This window comes from Lissotriton helveticus, chromosome 5_1 (genome assembly GCF_964261635.1).
Source record: "Lissotriton helveticus chromosome 5_1, aLisHel1.1, whole genome shotgun sequence".
Lineage (NCBI taxonomy): Eukaryota > Metazoa > Chordata > Amphibia > Caudata > Salamandridae > Lissotriton > Lissotriton helveticus.
Window position 1 is genome coordinate 937,706,674 of NC_136065.1, and position 18,941 is coordinate 937,725,614.

Below are 18,941 nucleotides of genomic sequence, written 5' to 3' on the forward strand. Positions count from 1 at the left end.
GATTTATACATTTGAATACTTGTAGCAATTTAAAGGGAGAACCATGGAAAATGTAGCTGAATCTGGAAGTGATTTTTCAGTCGGCAGAGTTGCATCTGACTCCTCATCTTCCTGCAATTCGGAAGGATATGATGGCAGTCGTGCTGTCCCTTCAGAAGCAGTCTGTGGGCAGCAGGCGACCATAGCAGGTTAGACCAACCCAGAGAGCAGGCATGTGCTGCAGCAAGTACAAACCGAGTGCTCTTGGCAGCCCCCAATTTAGTTCAGCCTCAAATTCCTCCTTTCACTGGTGACACTGATTGTAAAGTCGATATGGCTAATTGTTTGCCACTGACTGTGTCCATCACTTTTTGGATGTTCACTTCCTTGAGCAAAGTGTGCAGCAAACTAAGTTGTTTGTAGGACAATTTGAGGGAGCATGGAGGCACTCTAGGGCCTCATTCTAGGGCACACCCGTGAACTCACACTTCGCTTGAGGCATTGAAGATATTTTTGGGCCTTATGCTCAAAATGGGGCACAGGGTCAAGACTGATTTGCATATGGCCATGTCTGAACTGGGGTGGCTTGGTGAGCAAAATAGCGATGGATTAAACCCAAATCTGTGACTGGGGGTGAATGTTTTGCCATTGTGCAACATTCCATCCATCATCTTGTGTGTTTTGCTGTTCACCCTATGTGGGAAGGGTATGCCCAAACGTGGGTCCCGTGCTCACTAAGCCACTGGAGTCAAGCTACCCTGGCTGAAGACGGCTGATAGCCAGAAACCGGTCCTAGGATGCTGGATTCCGGTCCAGGGAAGACATGGCTTGGCAGTTCGGGCTGGACTGTTCCCATGAGGCACAGGGTCAGACTGATTTGCATATGGCCATGTCTGAACTGGGGTGGCTTGGTGAGCAAAACAAAGATGTATTAAACCCAAATCTGTGACTGGGGGTGAATGTTTTGCCATTGTGCAACATTCCGTCCATCATCTTGTGTGTTTTAGTGAAGAACCTAACCTTGCAGTCCTACTGGTCTACTCGCATGGTTTGGATAACCCCCATATTTGCAGCGTACATGAGCTGAGAGTTTTTGGGGTTTTTTCCAATTGCAACCTATGCTTTATTTCAATGGCAATTCTGCCACATTGCAGTGGGACCATCCACACCATAACAGGATGCTCAAAATTCAGCCCGTCGTGGAACATTTGTCTGCCGGGTTTCCAGAGATTAATACTCTTGGAAAGAATACAGCCATTGAGGAGACCTTGATCCTTTACAAAGAGCGACTACTGTTCAGGCAGTACAATGCTAGCAAAAAAGAGCTCGCTATGGCATCAAGTTGTACATGCTGGGTGAGAGCTCTACTGGCTACATGTACAGCTTGAGAGTGTATAAAGGGAGGGACTCTACTCTAAACCCTGTAGTTTACCCTCCCATGCTAGGACTCACAGAAAATATGGTATGGGAGCTTGTCCAGCCACTCTTTCACAAAGGTTATAACCTTTATGTGAACAATTTCTACATGGAAGTAGAGCTGGTCAGTGAGCTTTACAAAGCAAGCACTGTGGCATGCTGTACAGTTGCAGGAGCTTGTTTATAAAGAGCTGCAGAAATCCCAGAGCACTGCATTGTGATCCCGGGAATTGCTCGCAGTCAAGTTCTGAAAGGCATGATGTGTACATGCTCACTACAATTCATGATGAGAGCATTTCCCTCCCTGTCAATGTTTGGGGTCCGACCATATTAACGTAGAGGCTTTGGGGCGCCCTTTGTAACTTGTAGCCTTGCCCAGAGGAGCCTTATGCTGTGTGGAGCCAGGGGAGCCCTAGATGCCTGAGCGACAGAGGCTGACTACTCCATGGTCGGAGGTAACAGTGAGGGGCCTGTATCAGTGAATGGGTGAGCCTCCTAGATTGCGGCAGTGTGCCCCACTAAGAGAACAGAAACAAGAGCCCCTGGGCATTGCTGAGACGGGCAGATTGTGGCGCAGCCCGGAGCTGCGACGGACGAGGTGGAGGACAAGGAAGAGAGTGGTCTCCTGTTGGGCCCTGTAGATCCAGCTGCCGCTCCCGGAGTGGGAGATATCAGCAAGTGGGGGCTCTCCTTAGTCTAGTCAGTGATTTCTTCGGACAAGAAAACGCAGCTCCTGGGGGTACTGTAAGGAAGCCGGAGGAGTGTAGTGCCAAACGCCGGTGAACTCCTAAGATCAGAAGATGGTGACCCCATGCCAAAAAGGAGTGTACCATAAAATACCTGCTCTCTAAGCCCCTACCTAAGAAAGCACAAGTGACTGATACAAGTCCTGAGAGTGCCCTGGGGGACCGACAGGGAGAAGAGGCCCCAGTCACAAGAGCATTTTTGGAAACCCTCTTCGGAGTGCTGCGATCAGACTTTGCAGCCCTAAAACAAGATATAGCAACAAAGTTAAAGATCTTCGGAGGGAACTGGGTGACCTGGCGTTTAGAGTAGATTCCCTGGAAAGCACAGGTGACTCAAGAGAGGAGGAACTGGATATTCATAGCAGAGAGCTTCTGGACCTCCAAAATAAGAATACTGAGCTTTGATATCAAATAGAGGAGCTTGACAACAGATCCAGGAGAGCTAATATGCACATAAAAGAAGTCCCACAGCATGCAGCCGCAAACTATCTGGAGGACTACATCCGACGTCTCTTCCAGCACATGGCTCCCACCCTAGCACCACAAGATATCATATTGGATCGCACACACACAGAGCAGGACGCCGAGCGAGTTCCCCGGGATGCAGCAAGATATCCTCCGTGCCTCCACTACTACACACAAAAAAAGAATTATGAAAGCAGCTGGAGACCGCAGCACCATTGAATTTGAAGGCTCTAAGGTGTAGCTTTACCAGGATCTGTCTCCCATCACAATCCAAAGGCGACGCCAACTAAAACCCCTCATGGAATTTCTACAAAATAATGGAGTTTGCCATAGCTGGGGTCACCCATTCCGCCTTAATTTTGTGTGGGCCAATAAAACCTGCTCTGTCCGAACCATGGAGAAAGCGAAGGACCTGATGAAATCCAACACCACTGCTTCGTGGGACACTCTGGAACACGACACTCAAACAAAATCTGCTAAGAAACAACCTCAGCGATTTCTTTAATCGAAAAAGCAAAAAAGTGACCAAGCCTTCAGATGTAGAAAGTCGCACAGAAAGAGGCAATGCTACAACAGCTGCAGAACCAGGAGATAATGGAGCCGACCAGTGAATAAAGTATCCCAGTTGGGTGTGGGGGGCGGGCGGCCCAATAGAGGACCGCACACCCACGGAACTTCCTCTGAGAGTGTGCAGGATTGAGGGCCCATCCCAAATCTGAAGTATGAGATGGCTGACAGAACGACGGAGCACGTAGCTAGAGTGAGCGGATGGACTCCGCAGTGCACTGCGCGTACCACGGACCCTACTTTCCACAATCTGGACGAACTAGTAGTGGAATCGATGTCCAGTCTTTGCTGAGTATTGCCTTTTTTTCTGTTTCTTCTCTTCTCTCTCTAGATGCTCTTCATCAGTATCTGCTGTTGCTCACATGGAACTTATATCTACATAATTTCTAGAGGGTGGGAATAGGTTGGCTAGGCATGGAAGCACATCATGGCTTTCTCACTTGACTGATCAATGGTTAGAATAATTAGCTATAATGTCAGAGGGCTTAATGTACCAGCAAAACAACCGGAACTCCTATCCAAGTTGCGAGAATCTAAATGCACTATTTGCTTGCTTCAAGAAATGCACCATATTCAAATGTGCTGGCGGCTTATGAGATCAAGCTAGTTTGACCACCATTATTTCACCACAGGGACGGGGAAGAAGGCAGGAGTGGCAATTCTTTTGGCTACACACTTCGAGGGTAGGGTTATTCGCACACAGGCTGAAATCCCGGGAAGCCTTCTCTCACTCTGTATAGCTATTGGGTCTTACATTTTCACCATTGCTAAAATATATGCTCTCAATGAGCTCCAGGAATCCTTGATCCTGGATGCAATAGGACAGGTAATGGAGACAACAGATACTGATGTCCTCTTGGGTGGGGATTTTTAATTTGGTAATGGATGCAGCACTGGATCGCTCAGTGAAGAGGATTGGCAACATAGGCACATTATCACCACAGGGAAACCGTCAATTACTCGTACATGGCCTCTCAGATATTTGGTGCAAACATGACTAAATGGCAACAACCTTATAGGTAGGAAGGAGCTCAGTGTCATCTGCCTAGTGTAGATAGGAGTGTGAAGCGTCTCTGAATGGTTGAAAGTGGGTTTCTCAGCTGGGAAAACCAAAATCAAACGACATACAAGTAATCGATAGACCGTTTCAGTGTGTACAAACCAAGATAAATATATAATGAGCAAAAAGAATGCTTTATTAGAACAGAAAATCTTATTAGTGCACACGATACAAAATCAGAAGGATAGAGCTCTATTAGCATTTGAGTCTAGGGAACAAAAGAAACAATATCTACAATCATATGTACATATACAAATGCGAACTTATAATTCAAATAGTATGTGGAAATCTATAATTACAGTGAATAAACACACCTTCCCCAGTCAGAGAAGATGACCCACAAAACTTAAAAAAACAACTCTCATACTAGGCATAGTCTAGACCATCAAACACACCAATAATCTATTCATACTACACAGTTTCTCTCTCGCAATAAAATTAAAAAATCATGAACAGTAGTGACAGAAGCCAGGATTGAGACAAAATGTATGAACTATGACTCTGGTCAGGGTTCAAGAGACTTGGTGTCTTGTAGAAGAGGAGTGGAAGGATAAAGAGTCAAACCTCTCTACAAACAAGGGTTTAATACAGAAAGGAGAGATTCCCATTTACAAAGTTATTTTGTTTGTAAAATTGTAAAATTCTATGGTTACCGCAAACATCACCTGACAGATCTCCTATTCCCATTTCTCAGCGACAAACCAAACGCACGTGTAAATTAACCTTTTCCTATCCACCAGTTCAGTAGAAGCATACATTCAGGACATTGGCATTGGGGTAGCGGCCCCGCCAGACCACTCTCCCCTGCATGTCGAACTGCGTATATCTAGCCGCCAGTAGCGGAACCGCATATGACGTTTAAACCTTAAACTCCATACATATAAGATGTAATTTCAGAGATCACAGACGCAATAAAGGCTCTTTTGGAGACCAACAACTCACCCGATATTCCAATCGCCCTTCTTTGGGACACTTCAAAAGCGGTAATAAAGGGCAATATTATGACCATTGTTGCTCGAGATAATAAGGAGAGACGAGCGAAGCGTGCCACACTAGAGGAGAAAGTTAAAGAGCTAGAGGGGATATATAAACAATCCAGAGCACATCAGGCACGCTGTAAGCTTAATATAGCAAAAAAAGGAACTCCAGGCTCTAGACATGGATAGGGCAGATTACGCCCTATTGCAGATTAAACAGAGGTATTACATGGGAGGGAACAAAGCTGGACGTTTGCTGGCTCAGAGGTAGCTGCAATTGTGAACGCTCATGGGGATAAACTGGAACAGGATGATCAGATAGTATAAGCGTTTCAACAATTCTACAGAGAGTTCTAGTCGGCGGAGCGCCATTCGGATACTGAGATAGAGTCTTATCTGGGCCGAGCACCAATAGAAAGATTAGATTAACACCATGCCCTTGCTCTGAAGAAAGATATTCATATTGATGAGGTACTGGCTGCAATCTTCCACCTTATGTTGGTCTAGGACCCAGATGCATAGGATGGATCTGTTCGGGATATTCAGGGCCTCGGGTGGCTGTCTGAGTCAACTGGGCAATATCCAAGCCCTATAACATTGAGCGGGGAACAAGACAAAGGTGTCCTCTATCCCTGTTACTATTCACATTATATGTGGAGCCATTTGTGGAGCGAGTGAGGACAAACTTGGATATTGCGTGAGGTAGGATGGGGGGCAGAGACCATAAATTAGTAGGATATGCAGATGATGTGATGGTGTAGTTGTCTGACCCCCTTCGCTCCCTACCAGCGTTGATCTTGGAGATGGAGGCATTTGGAGCGGTGTCTGGCTTTAAAATTAATGGCCCAAAAAAAAAAAAAATAATCACAGCTACAGAACCTCACAATCCCGACACCAGACCATGAAACCCTAAGACACCTCTACCCTTACCCATGGGCTGGCATACCTGGGCCTTCACATACACTCCATGGTTAGGCAAACAGCACATAGCAACTATGGATGTCTGTTGGCAGAAACACGCTCAGAACTACAAAAACGGAAGGAACACACTCGATCCTGGCTTGGGAGGTTAGTGGCAATAAAGATGACGCTCCTCCCCAGGATACTCTACGTCATGCAGATCGTGCCCCTCCTTCCCCCCCCACAAGCACTCGCCAAATTGCAACATTTGATGGAATACATATGGGCGGATAAAAAGGCATGTATCACTAAGCGCCTGAAATACTTGTCCACTGCATATGGTGGTCTTGGACTCCCTCACCTCAAACACTATTATCAAGCGGAACAGCTTCACTACCTAGTGGAATGGAACAAACCCACTCCAGAGAAACACTGGTGTTTTTATCGAGCAGGCTATCACAGGAATTCACATATGAAGATCTCCCTGGCTCCCTAAACCTCATCGACCACAGGGGGTGTATATCTCCCTGGTAGTCCGTGCTACAGTGGGCACATGGGATGCAGTAGCTACTTCAAAGAAGTTATTCACGAGGCTCTCATCCCTGACCCCCATATTGGAAAACCCAGACTACCCGCCAGCACTCCAGGGAACGGATTACATGCCATGGCACAACGCAAATTGTAAAAGGGTAGGCAACCTATTCGATCAGAATGGCATGATAAACTTTCAGCAACTCCAAGGCGGCTATGGTTTGCCTCCTTCAACACATTGTTTTACGAAAACAATGGTTCTATTGTGGCCAGAATGGTCCAAAGGGAAGACACAAGAATTTGCATCAGGGATAAGAGCAAACGGTCTGATTTAGGGTATAAGCAAGTAATGCTAGAGGGAGCAATGAAGTGTACACACAGGGACAAGATTAAATTCAAAGAGATTAAGCGATTCATTTTTAACAAAACATAGTTCAGGAGCTCTAATAAAAAAGTGGCAATGAGCGTGATGTGATAAGTGAGGGTGACTTTAAAAAATACATATATGTCGCATTGAAAACAAACAGGATAACTTCTCAAGAACAGTTTATAAAAAATGCAGGGAGTTCATGTTGTAGGGGGTCGACAGCGTTTCGATCTCAGTGACTAGAGTTCCTCTTAAGGACACAGCATATGTGGGCAAGCTGAATCTATAAGAAACATTACATAATTAATGTATGGTCCCTGGACAATCTTATTTCATAATTGCTATTTAAAACTAGTGAATTGGTGCTCCCAGTGAGATGAGAAAATGCATGCTGATGAAACACTTGGAAAATTAGCCTCGTTCACTGTCTGGTCAACATTTCTTATGTCAGACAATTAATTGAACCCAAGTAGATAAGGCAAGAGATGCCCTGGAACTAGTGCAGCGAGTTGCCGGAAACGAAGAATCAACCTACTTAATTAAAAGGACAAGAATGCCTAGAGGTGCGAAAAAGGACGGGGAAATGAAATGTGTCCTAGCACGATTAGGAGAACAGAGAAAAAAGATAGTGCAGCCGTGTCGCAGAAGCGCCCTGAAGCACGTAATACAAAAGGAGCACTACACTTACTCATGAACCGGAAACAAGCCGGTGAGAAAGGGAAGACACAATTAAGGTGTTTCAGTTGGCAAAGAAGTAGGCGAACGGTAGTTGAAAGGCTGGGGTTGCTGTCTAAGAGTGGGTAGAGTGGGTATTGATATTGAAGACCCAGGATGCGAAAGGAGACAACCAATTGATCAGAAATAGAGAATAAACAACCGCGACAATAAATTAGATAAGGGAGGAATTAGATTTACAGAGGGGAAATCAAAGCAAAGTTACTTGTGTAACGGTATATCTGTAAGAGACATTAGTTAGTGATAGATTTCTTACCTTAGAATTTCCCCAGGCGTCAGACTGGATCCGGAAAGTTTTGTCAGCAATGCCCCTGCGCGTCGGTAGGTGGCTTCGTGCAGCTCTGCATCAGTCTCTGGCGTCGTAGGCGCCGAGATGACGTCACAGAGACTACTTAGGCGCCACCCATGAGCGCTGACGTCAGTTCTGTACACGACTTTCTGCACCAGGAACACAGAGCCATGCAAGAAACTGGCCAATGGTGCCATGAAACTAGGGCCCCGAAAGGGATGACCTTAACCCTAGAAATTAGTTTGCAGAATGGGGAGGATGGGTGGGGCGGGTAAGGAATCTTTCACTAACTAATATCTCTTACAGATATACCGTTACACAAGTAGTAACTTGTGCATCTGAAAGAGACACGTTAGTGATAGATTCCTTGCCAAAGAGCCGTCTCTCCGGACTTGACTGTCAAGGCAGTAATGCTTGGTAAACGTGTGCAGCGAGGCCTACGTAGCTGCCTGACAATTGTCCTGCAAGGGAACGTCGCGTCCCAAGGCAGTAGTGGCTGCCTTCGCCCTGGTAGAATGGGCACGCAGCCCCACAGGAGGCTCCTTCTTAGCCAACGAGTAACACGCTTTGATGCACAGAACGACCCACCGAGAGATTGTTCGTTTGTGCACGGCCAGACCTTTTTTGGCGCCCACATAGCCAACAAAGAGCTGGTCATCCACCCGGAACTGTTGTGTGTGCTTCAGATCGAACAAGAGCGCACAATTTGGGTCCAGACGGTGGAGCCTCTCTTCCTCTTTTGAAGGATGTGTAGGTGAAACGAAGGTGATTGGCTGCCCGATGTGGAAGGGTCTGACAACCTTTGGCAAGAAAGGACGGGTCCTTAAAACCACCTTGCCTGGATGAACAGAAAGGAAAGGAGGTTTAGAAGAAAGAGCCTGGTGTTCACTCACTCTTCTAGCAGAGGTAATAGCTACCAGGAAAGCTGTCTTTAGAGTGAGAAGACGTAATGGACAGTTATAAAGGGGCTCAAAAGGAGCGCACATCAGGTAGGTCAAGACAAGATTTAAGTCCCACTGAGGCATTAAAAAGGCACATGAGGAGACATGTGTAAATCCTTCCAGTAAACGGTTAACAACCGGGGACTTAAAGAGAGAAGGCTGATCTGGAAGCCTTAGAAAGGCGGAGATGGCCGAAAGATAACCTTTGATAGTGCCCAGAGCAGACTTTGCTGTGCACAATGCCACAAACTTGTTCCACCTGCAGGCGTATACCGTCTTAGTGGAGGGACGCCTGGCTGCCAGAATGACATCACAGACTTTGGGAGAAGGATTGAAAGCTGTCAACTGTCCCCGCTCAATCTCCACGCATGGAGGTGGAGGCTGGACAGGTTCGAGTGGAAGACCATCCGCTGCTGCTGCAACAGAAGATCCTCCCGAAGAGGCAGTCGGATCGGGGGATCGATCGCCAGGTTGAGTAGCTCGGGATACGAGTATCTTCGTGCCCAATCCAGAGCCACAAGGCTGACTTGGGCCCGGTCGCGCCGAATCTTCTGGGCAGAAGTGGTATAGGCGGAAAGGAGTACAACATACCGCAGCTCTACTCGCGATGAAGAGTCGCCGAGCGAGCGCAGCCTTGGAAATTCCAATGCGCAGAATTGATGACGTGCGTTCTCTTCGGTGACGAATAGATCTAACCAAGGCTCTCCCCATTGTAGAAAGAGACCTTGCGCCAAGTCAGAGTTCAGACGCCATTTGTGATCCATCAAGCACTGGCGGCTAAGTTCGTTCGCCCTGGCGTTCAGAAAACCTGCCAGGTGTTGAACCACCAAGGTAATGCTTTGATGTTCCAGCCATGTCCAGAGGCGCAGAGCCTCCTGACATAGGGTCCACGACCATACCCCGCCCTGTTTGTTGCAATACCACATGGCAGTGGTGCTGTCCGTGAACACCTGCACTACACTTCCCCGGACAGAGGTAAGGTATGCCTTCGGTGCAAGTCGGATCGCCCGAAGCTCCAAAAGATTACCAGAGGCCTCTGATCTCTGCCTCACCCGAGTGGCTACCCCATCCCCAGAGCGACGCATCCATCACCACTGTGTGCTCCGGTTGGGGAAGGGAGGGGGATCTGCCATTGACCCAATCGCGATTCGTGAGCCACCACTGCAATTGTCGTGCAGTGCCCTCTGAGATCTGGACATGATCGGACAGGTTGCCCTAATGCTGTGCCCACTGGAACTTCAGGACCCACTGCAGAGCCCACATATGCCACCTGGCATGCTGCACTAGCAGGATGCAGGAGGTTGTCAGGCCCAGGAGCCGGAGGCTTATCCTGACTGAAACCCGGGATAAAGGCTGAAAGATCGGCATCATAGCCTGAATATCCCGGACTCACTGCTCGGGAGGATATACCCAAAACTGTGTCGAATCCAGAACCGCTCCGATGAATAGGGGTTTCTGAGAGGGACTTCGGTGCGACTTCGGCATGTTGATGGAGAACCCCAGCAAATGCAGGAGATCGGCCGTAGTCTGAAGGTGGGTGACAACTGCCTAGGGCGAGCCCGCCTTCAACAACCAGTCGTCGAGGTAGGGGAAGACTAACACCCCTGACCTGCGCAGATGAGCTGCGACTACCGCCATCACTTTCCTGAACACCCGAGGGGCGCTGGCAAGGCCGAAGGGGAGCACGGAAAACTGAAAATGCTCCTGGCCTACCATGAATCACAGGTAACGCTGGTGGGCAGACAGGAATGTGAAAATATGCGTCCTGCAAGTCCAACGCTACCATCCAGTCTCGACGGCAACCAAGACCTGAGCCAGAGTCAACATCTAGAACTTCTCCTTCCGGAGGAAGCGATTGACGTTCCTGAGGTCCAAGATGGGGCGCAGGCCCCCTTTCTCCTTCTTGGGGAATAGAAAATAGTGGGAATAACAACCACGTCCTACTTCTGGTCCAGGAACATGCTTGATGGCCCCCTTGGTCAAGAGGGCCGTGACTTCCTGTTGGAGAAGCGCATAGTGATCCCCCGACATGCAGTGGAACTGAGGTGGCATGACTGGATGGGCAGACCCGAAGGGGAGGGAGTAGCCCTTACGGACGATTTGCAGCACCCACAAGTGACAGAGCGCCAGTGAGGGAGGTGATGTTGAATCCTGCCGCCCAGCGGCGTGGGGTGCACCTCAAAGCTTGGATTAGGAAGGCATTGAGGCGGATGCTGCGGGAGCGGAGGCACACTGGCCCCCTGTGCCGCCCCGGCAGCCACCACGCCCGCAGCCGGGGTGAGGTTGGTTCTGCGCAGGCTTCTGGCTGAACGAACTTGTAGGGGCGCCCCTTCCTTGGCCACGAAAGGTAGACGTGGCCGGGCGTGTGGTGGAGGCGAGACCCAAGGACTTGGTCGTAGCCCGAGAGTCCTTGAAACGCTCCAGCACACGTCTGCCTTATCGCCAAATAGGTGAGCACCATCAAAAGGCATGTTCATGAGGGAACCCTGGACATCCACCGAAAACCCTGTGGACCGCGGCCAGGCATAGCGACTCAGGCCACAGGCGTGGAGATGGCTCTCCCGAAAGAGTCTGCGGTGTCCAGCCCACACCGATTGGCGAACTTCGCGGCATCCTTCCCCTCCGCAACAGCTTGGGAAAGTACAGCCCAAATCTCCTCTGGGCACTGGGGCAGAGTTTGTGCCACCGTGTCCCACACAGCGTGAGAGTAGCGGCCCAGGAGGCATGCAGTGTTGACTGACCGCAGCCCCAGGCTGGCAGAGGCAAAAGGACTTTTTACCAAACTACTCCAGCTTTTTCGATTCCTTATCTGGCGGGGCAGTAGGGAAGTGGAGGCCTGAATGACCAGGCTCTCTGGGGTCGGATGATTTGTTAAAAAGGCAGGGTCACCCGGTGCTGGGCGGTGACGCCTGGCCGCAACTTTATCCACAGGAACCCCTGTGGCTAGTCTAGACGAGGTGCCCATCAAAACATGCCTCATTAAACGGTAGAAGAGGTTCCATAGAACTTGCCGCCAGCTGAAGCACTTCAGTAAGGAGGTTTGTCTTTAGAGTAACAGTAGGCAGATCAAGGTCAAGAGCCTCAGCTGCTCTACGGAGCACCACAGTTATGTGGCGCCTTCCTCCATGACAGCAGGAGGAGACACAAACCCAGGCTCAGAGGAGAGGTCAAGGCCACCTGCATCCTCCGAGTCCTCAGCCCACTCATGTTTGGACTTGCACTGCCGTGCAAGATGGTAGTCTGACCCCTCCCAGTCATTTCCCTCCTCCACGGCCCGAGGCACAAGGTAAAGGAAATGCTCCAACGGCGCCAGGAACAGCGCCGATCCGGCTCCATGTCCCAATTAAGGTCCCAAGCCGGAGCAAAATTGCCTGGAAACTCGGGCAAGGGCGGAGGGGGGATGATCGGAACCCATTGCGGCGATGGGAATGGAGTCGCAGGGGGCGCCAGAGCTGCCGGCGGAGGACCTTGTGGCACCGGAGGACCTTGCAGCGGAGCCAGTGGCAAGCAAGGGCCCTCAATAGGAACCGCGGGGCGCGCCAGCGGGAGCCCTAGGCCTGAAAAGGCCGTCCATGGCGGCAAGATACTCTTGCACCTGGGCCTGAGTTGCCGACGGACCAGGGTAGAGCGGGTAGGCCGCGGGACTCTCAGGCTCAAACGGACCCGTGGGGAAAGGACCCCCAGCCCCCTCGTCCGCATCCAGAGACAGATGGGGGAGGTCGGAGAGCGCCCACGCTTTGACTTTTTCTTGTGGAGCCTCTTATCCGATTCAGAGGGTGAAGACTTGGACCCCGAGGAGCGACAAGGATGGCTCCCTCGAGCGACCCCTGGACCTCGAACTGCGTGGAGACGACTGCCGGCCCTCCAGCAGCTTTCGGAACCGCTCTTGCAAAGCCTTCAGAGCCATGGCCATACAGTCGGAACATGACCTGGAGTCATGGTTGCGCTCCAGACAGTAGAGACAGACGCCATGGGGGTTGGCCACCGACATCGTACAGCGGCAGGCCCCGCAGGATTTAAACCCAGGCATCCCTACGTGGCACCAGGAGTCAAAGACTCAAAAAGAAGTAGAGACAAAAGTGTCAAAAAAGTTAGTCAAAAAGTCACTAGGGTACGTGCTCTAACCGGATCTGCACTTGCTGGTGTGGAAAAAGAAAGAACTGACGTCAGCGCACATGGGTGGCGCCTAAGTAGTCCCCGTGACATCATCTCAGAGCTTAAGACGCCAGCGACTCACGCGGAGCCGCACAACACCACCTACTGAAGCACAGGGGTATTGCTGACGAAAAATTTCTGGATCCAGTCTGAGGCCCGGGGTATATTCTAAGGTAAGGAATCTATCACTAACGTGTCTCTTTCATATACACTACATAAATCTATCACATCTCAAATGAAGCTAAGCAAGTTACATAAATTACGTGGGCCTAGATGGACTTTCACAGGCTAGCAAGTTGACATGGTCTCCACAGGGTTACACAAAAAAAGGCCTTGCACACTATCACCAACATGGTTTGAGAGGAGTGGGCAAGTGTCACCGTTATACATGTTGGTCATGATTCACTCTGGCTGACTCAAACAGAATGTCAAGCTTCACTGGTGAACAGCATGATAAAAAAAATAACTTAAATTACCTCCGAAATACAAGCAGAGGAGAAACAGAGGACAGGTAAAAAGCATCAGCTGGAACAGGCATATATGTACCAAGCAATGCAGGCTATTTTGCATCTACAGGGTTATTAAGAGGGAAAGCACAATAAAGTAGAGAAGACTGGAGGACTTTAGAACATACAGATTCAGGAAGTAGGTTAAAAAGTTTAGAACACAAGGTCTAAGACAGTGCAGTTCAAGGAAGAAAAATAATGCACCCTTCAGTCATGTAGTTGCAAGTCAAGAACAAATTGCATTCCTCTAAGGCCATCTATGATCCAGCTAACTGGTACCACAGGACAAAACAAGGAACTACCAGAAAAGATCCAAAAAGAACAAAAGCTCCTGACGAGGCACTAGCACCATCTTTATTCACCTACAGTATAATGTAGTGGGACAAATTCTAACCACTGATTTAAACACTGGCTCTTACTTTACACACTGGTTGATAGCACCTATGAACAAGAGGTGGCAGCTCCTTCCTGCAAACCTTGGACAGGAACCTTGCATTCGTAACAGTACACAAGGAATACTACTGAACTGTGTGAGCACATTTGTTTGCAGTACCATGCAACCCAAAACCATAGCAATGATCGCAGAGAAAAAATACACAGTTTAATTACTTCTTAACATGTGTTAGTTGTGCATAATCAACAGAAGTCCCTTATGGCTACATGATACACACCTAACCCCAGGTCTCTCTCCCCCTCCAAAAAAAACTCAGACCCTGTGTTACATGACAAAGTTAAGTAAAGAAACCAAGCTTGCTAGAAAGTGTTTTTTCCAGTTCTTTGCAGACATCAGGGATCCAGTGTGCTGGGCCGCCATTAACATGCCCTTCAGTAAATTGTTCCCTGCAACACTATCCAAGATACACATTTTGTGGTAAATGTGGAATTTTTCTGAACTTTCAGATTCAATTACATACAATAAATGAATGCCAAATGATGTGTCTGGTTTGAGTTCATTTTGAGTATTTGAACATGGCTGCACGTTTAGGCCCATCTTAGGCAGGCAATTTTATCATCGTTTTCAGTCACTTTTCACAATGCAAAAAACAGCTCCCCTCGATTTAGAGATTTGCTTTAAAAAAATGTGCTTTTTTTGTTTAGCTTGCACAACCAATAGAGCAATACACTGCAGTACTACGCGACTCGGCCACACATTACCCCAAATAAACCGTAATAAATATGCCCTGCGACTCGGCCACACATTACCCCAAATAAACCGTAATAAATATGCCCTATATGTATTTATAAACATGAAAAAAGGACCTTGCTTGCATCGGGGTGTTGGGTGCCACTCTGGAACGTTTTTCACAATAGCCTCCACAGCCTGCCCGGCTGCTATGCGAGTGTCCCAATTAGGACTTCTTAAGTAGGTCAAAACCTAAAAAAATAAATAAGAAAAAATAAAATAAACAATTACAAAAGAAATCGGTGAAAGGGAACTTTAACACGGATATCGATACTGGAAGAAATTGCACATTTACAGTCACGTTAATGTACTGAACATCATAAATATATTGAATAAATAAGTCAGTACAAGCAAGGCATTAAAGTGGTGAAAGACACAAACCAACACTCCAAGGAAGAGCAGATAAAAAAAAAACACACAAGTTCAGTTCCAATCCACACTTTACAGCCATGTTTGAATGGAAGTATCGGAAACTCAACTGCGGGATGGTAATTGGAGAAAGGGAGGGGCAGCGGAAGTGGTGCTCGTCTATTACCTCACACCACGGTTTCGCCACTACATTAAATTGAAATCATTCTGGCAGACTCGAGATTGACAGTTTGAGGTAATCGCTTGGGGAAGCCTGGAAGGTAAGAGTTGGTGAAGGCAAAGAGGTTTCCTGTGTGTCTTATCTCTGAGTTGTTTCAATTGCACATATGCTACATGACCAAGAACCCCTCCCACCCAACCACCACCCAAGAACCTCCATTTATGTTCGTTTTGATAAATGCTTTAATTATTTCAGCAACGGATAAGGGACTAGAGAGCACTATGTGGTTCCATGTAGCATGCAAGGATGCAGTCCATGTAAAAAGTGTTCGGTTGACATCCATTTGTTTTAATACCCTGGGTACATTACGTTGCTGCCTGACAACGAGTAAGTCAGCATTAAAGTGGTTCAGCCAGTCCACCTTTCCAATGCTCCATTACAACAAGCATTTACAATGCAACGGTTTCGCCTTTGGAAAATTTAGAGCTATTGGCAATGTAAATGACAATGCCATTTATTTATCTGTTTTCAAAACCAACACAAATACAAATTTTGTCATTTACAATGCCAATAGCTCAAACTTTTCCAAAGGCGAAACCGTTGCATTGTAAATGCTTGTTTAAATATGGGGACCAGTATAGACACGCTGCTATTGGAAAACAAAAGATCTTGCAAGCAATTGTGCATGCTCTGTCTTAGGCGATACATAAGAGACAGAAAATGAACATCTAACGGGGCACCCGAATTGCAGGCAAAATAAACAACTGGTATGTCTTTTTAATGTCAAAAATAAACAAAACACACTTTGACCCACTGAAGAGAAAAGAGCTATTTTAGGCTGCTTTGAACAATGTGCACAGACTTTGAACTCCTTCCATACCCTGCTGCACCAGTTAATGGAACTCAGATGGGCCTTACAGTATGACTGAGGCTGGTGTTTTGGCTACATAGCTTCTACACCATTAAAAATAACATGTTGGTGCCTCCGTCATTGGCTACTCACAAAGACCTGCCTTATGGCTTCTAACACACTTACTGTCCACCAATGTGTAACACTGTGCATGGGCTCCTTCTAATTGAAGGAAGAAGTAGTAATCAAGAGGGGGTGCTCTGCAAATACGAGCTTATAGCACAAAGGACTGTTTCTAGTAGTGGGGTGGGCAAGCCTATGAGAGATGGTATTGCACATGGCGTTAAGTCAGTTATGTAGCACACTTTGCGAATGCAACCGCTACAAGCTAGGTATCCTCTACTACTGCCTATGCCAGGGCCCTGCAGAAGTATCTCTCATATCCTGGATGAAAGCACCTGGGCTACTCCCTCTGTTAGCGTCATGCTCTGGTGCCCATTGGAATCTTCATGGCAACCCAACCTCTTTCAACATGTAGGGCAATGCACATACAGGAACAGGGGAACTGTGCACCTATGCTAGCAAAATAGCTCAGCGAGTTAATACACTTGCTGCCTCCATGTATATAGGTACCTGGCATACCCTGCCGCTACACCTGTGTTAGTGAGTTGTCAATGTATACTACAACTATATAACAGTACAGGGAACCATACCTACAGGGAGAGACTATTAGTTAGAAGCTATAATTTACTTAGAGTGTGACTGCACAATTTCCGAACAACAACTGTAGAAATCTGGGGGTTTACACTGAATTTGGGAAATATACTCTCTTCTGCCCAAGATATGTGCAAGTAGTATGTACTGGGCGGCGTGCGATAGGATTTCCACACACCTAGACAAGTAGAATTTTTGAACACTTCTACACCTCTGCGCATCCAAGCACCAATTCAAAATTTGACTAAACCATGCCTCACGTATCGCCTTTTAACTTTAAGAAACTGCACAGAAAAAACACTGCATATTCATATTTACTATCTATGTGTCTCAACCCAATTAATTCATAACGGATGGAACATGTGCGATTCCTTAATCTCACACGTTTTATAGGCAAAACAAAAGATCTAACTTTCCTATGCCAACGCATGTAAACACAAATATTAACAAATGCTGTTCATCATATTAAAACCTGCCCTAAGACTCTGGAAAAAATTGAAAAACAGGTGTCTGAATATAATGTATAAACATAAAAAATGAATGTCAAACTGTGTAAAGACTTTATGGACTTTTGAGATAAAAACACATGCAATACAGTTAAGTACTCACCGGAAGGCGGAAAGATGAACTAAACAACCAACTGCATGAGGTATAAGAATAGCACTTCACTGGCTGAAGCCAAAGCCAATCTATCTTAATTGTACATAATTGTTTACAATCTGTTGCCGACAGTTGCGCTGTGTACCCACCCATTCGACAACGAAAGGCAAATGAAGAATATAAAGACGCGGACTGGCATAAATGTGGGAAGCTGGCAAGTGCTGTGCACTTAAGATCACATGATCTGTAAGAGGTGCCCCAAGCGTGTTTACAGTCAAGAAAACGCTTCTCCTAAAAAACATAACATACTGGCAGCTCAATTGCAACAAGCAACGGAGAGTGAAAGGGGAGGGGGGGCGGGAACGGGCACACGGGGAGGGGGCGGAACGGACACAAGGACAGCGGGAGGGGGCGGGAACGGGCACAGGACAGCGGGATGGGGGCGGGAACCGGCACAGAACAAAATACCTAAACTTACAGAGTGAAAACACATTTATAAACAAAATACTCCTTACCTGATCCCTGATCGCTTCGTGGGAACTCGAATCTTGAACTAACTCCAACAACAGACGCATGTAAAATGAAGAAAAAATGGCGACTCGAAAAAAAAAAATAACACCCACCCACCGCCGCGATGACGAACAGAAGTGGGTGGAGAGGGAAAAAATCGCGGGAACGCCCCCGAATCTGGTCCGGCCTTGACGGACAGATCCGGCACCCAATGGCTAGCCTCCATTTATGGAGCTAGCCAATGGGAGCCGGGGGACGTTCCCGAAGTCCTTATTGTAAACAAAGGATTTCGCCTGCGCCGAAAAGCTGCGCAGAGCGCAGCCTTCGGCAGGCGAAACCCAACGAGGAGCATTTGCCACGATTATGAGCTGCTGTAATAAGTGAGAATGGGGGGGGGGGGGGGGAGTGGTTCTTATCTTTCTTTTTTGTTCCTTTCTCTAATATTATTGTATATCATATGAAATTGGATATCATGGTCTGAGTGTTTTATAAAGTAAATTGTTATTTGTGGTAATGAAAGGAGTGAGGTTACATATGGAATTATGATGTGTTATTGCTTCTATATTATACCTTTGTACCTTGTGGCTAATAAAAAAAATATATATTAAATGTTTTACCCTTCCCAAGTAAATAAACATATCACAGGCCCTGAACTGCTATGGCCACTGCCAAACAAAACACTCTTGTTCACGCAACCATGGTGTGAAGCTGGGGAGTGCAACATCAGGATGCCAGAGAGAGACTGGCAGCTCAGAACAGCTGATTGTGAGAAGACCGCGACTCACTGTCTAACCCATGGCTCGAACGTGTTTTAATCCCCGGATATTTTTCCTTCACGAAAGACAGATTTATGCACGGGCTCCGCGCTAACGTCTCCAGGGAGTTCAACAGATACGTCAATAAAGATGCCCTCGGGGCACA

General features: G+C 47.5%; 1 protein-coding gene across 2 annotated transcripts in view; it reads right to left on the bottom strand.

Annotated features, from left to right (window-relative positions):
• The window catches only part of BTAF1 (B-TFIID TATA-box binding protein associated factor 1), a 984,515-nt gene that overhangs the window by 906,025 nt on the left and 59,549 nt on the right, over window positions 1-18,941 (bottom strand). For both annotated transcript variants that reach the window (XM_078643429.1, XM_078643428.1), the window contains exon 3: window positions 14,895-15,009. In XM_078643429.1, coding sequence (XP_078499555.1) covers window positions 14,895-15,009 — 115 coding nt within the window. The remainder of the gene's footprint in view (window positions 1-14,894; window positions 15,010-18,941) is intronic.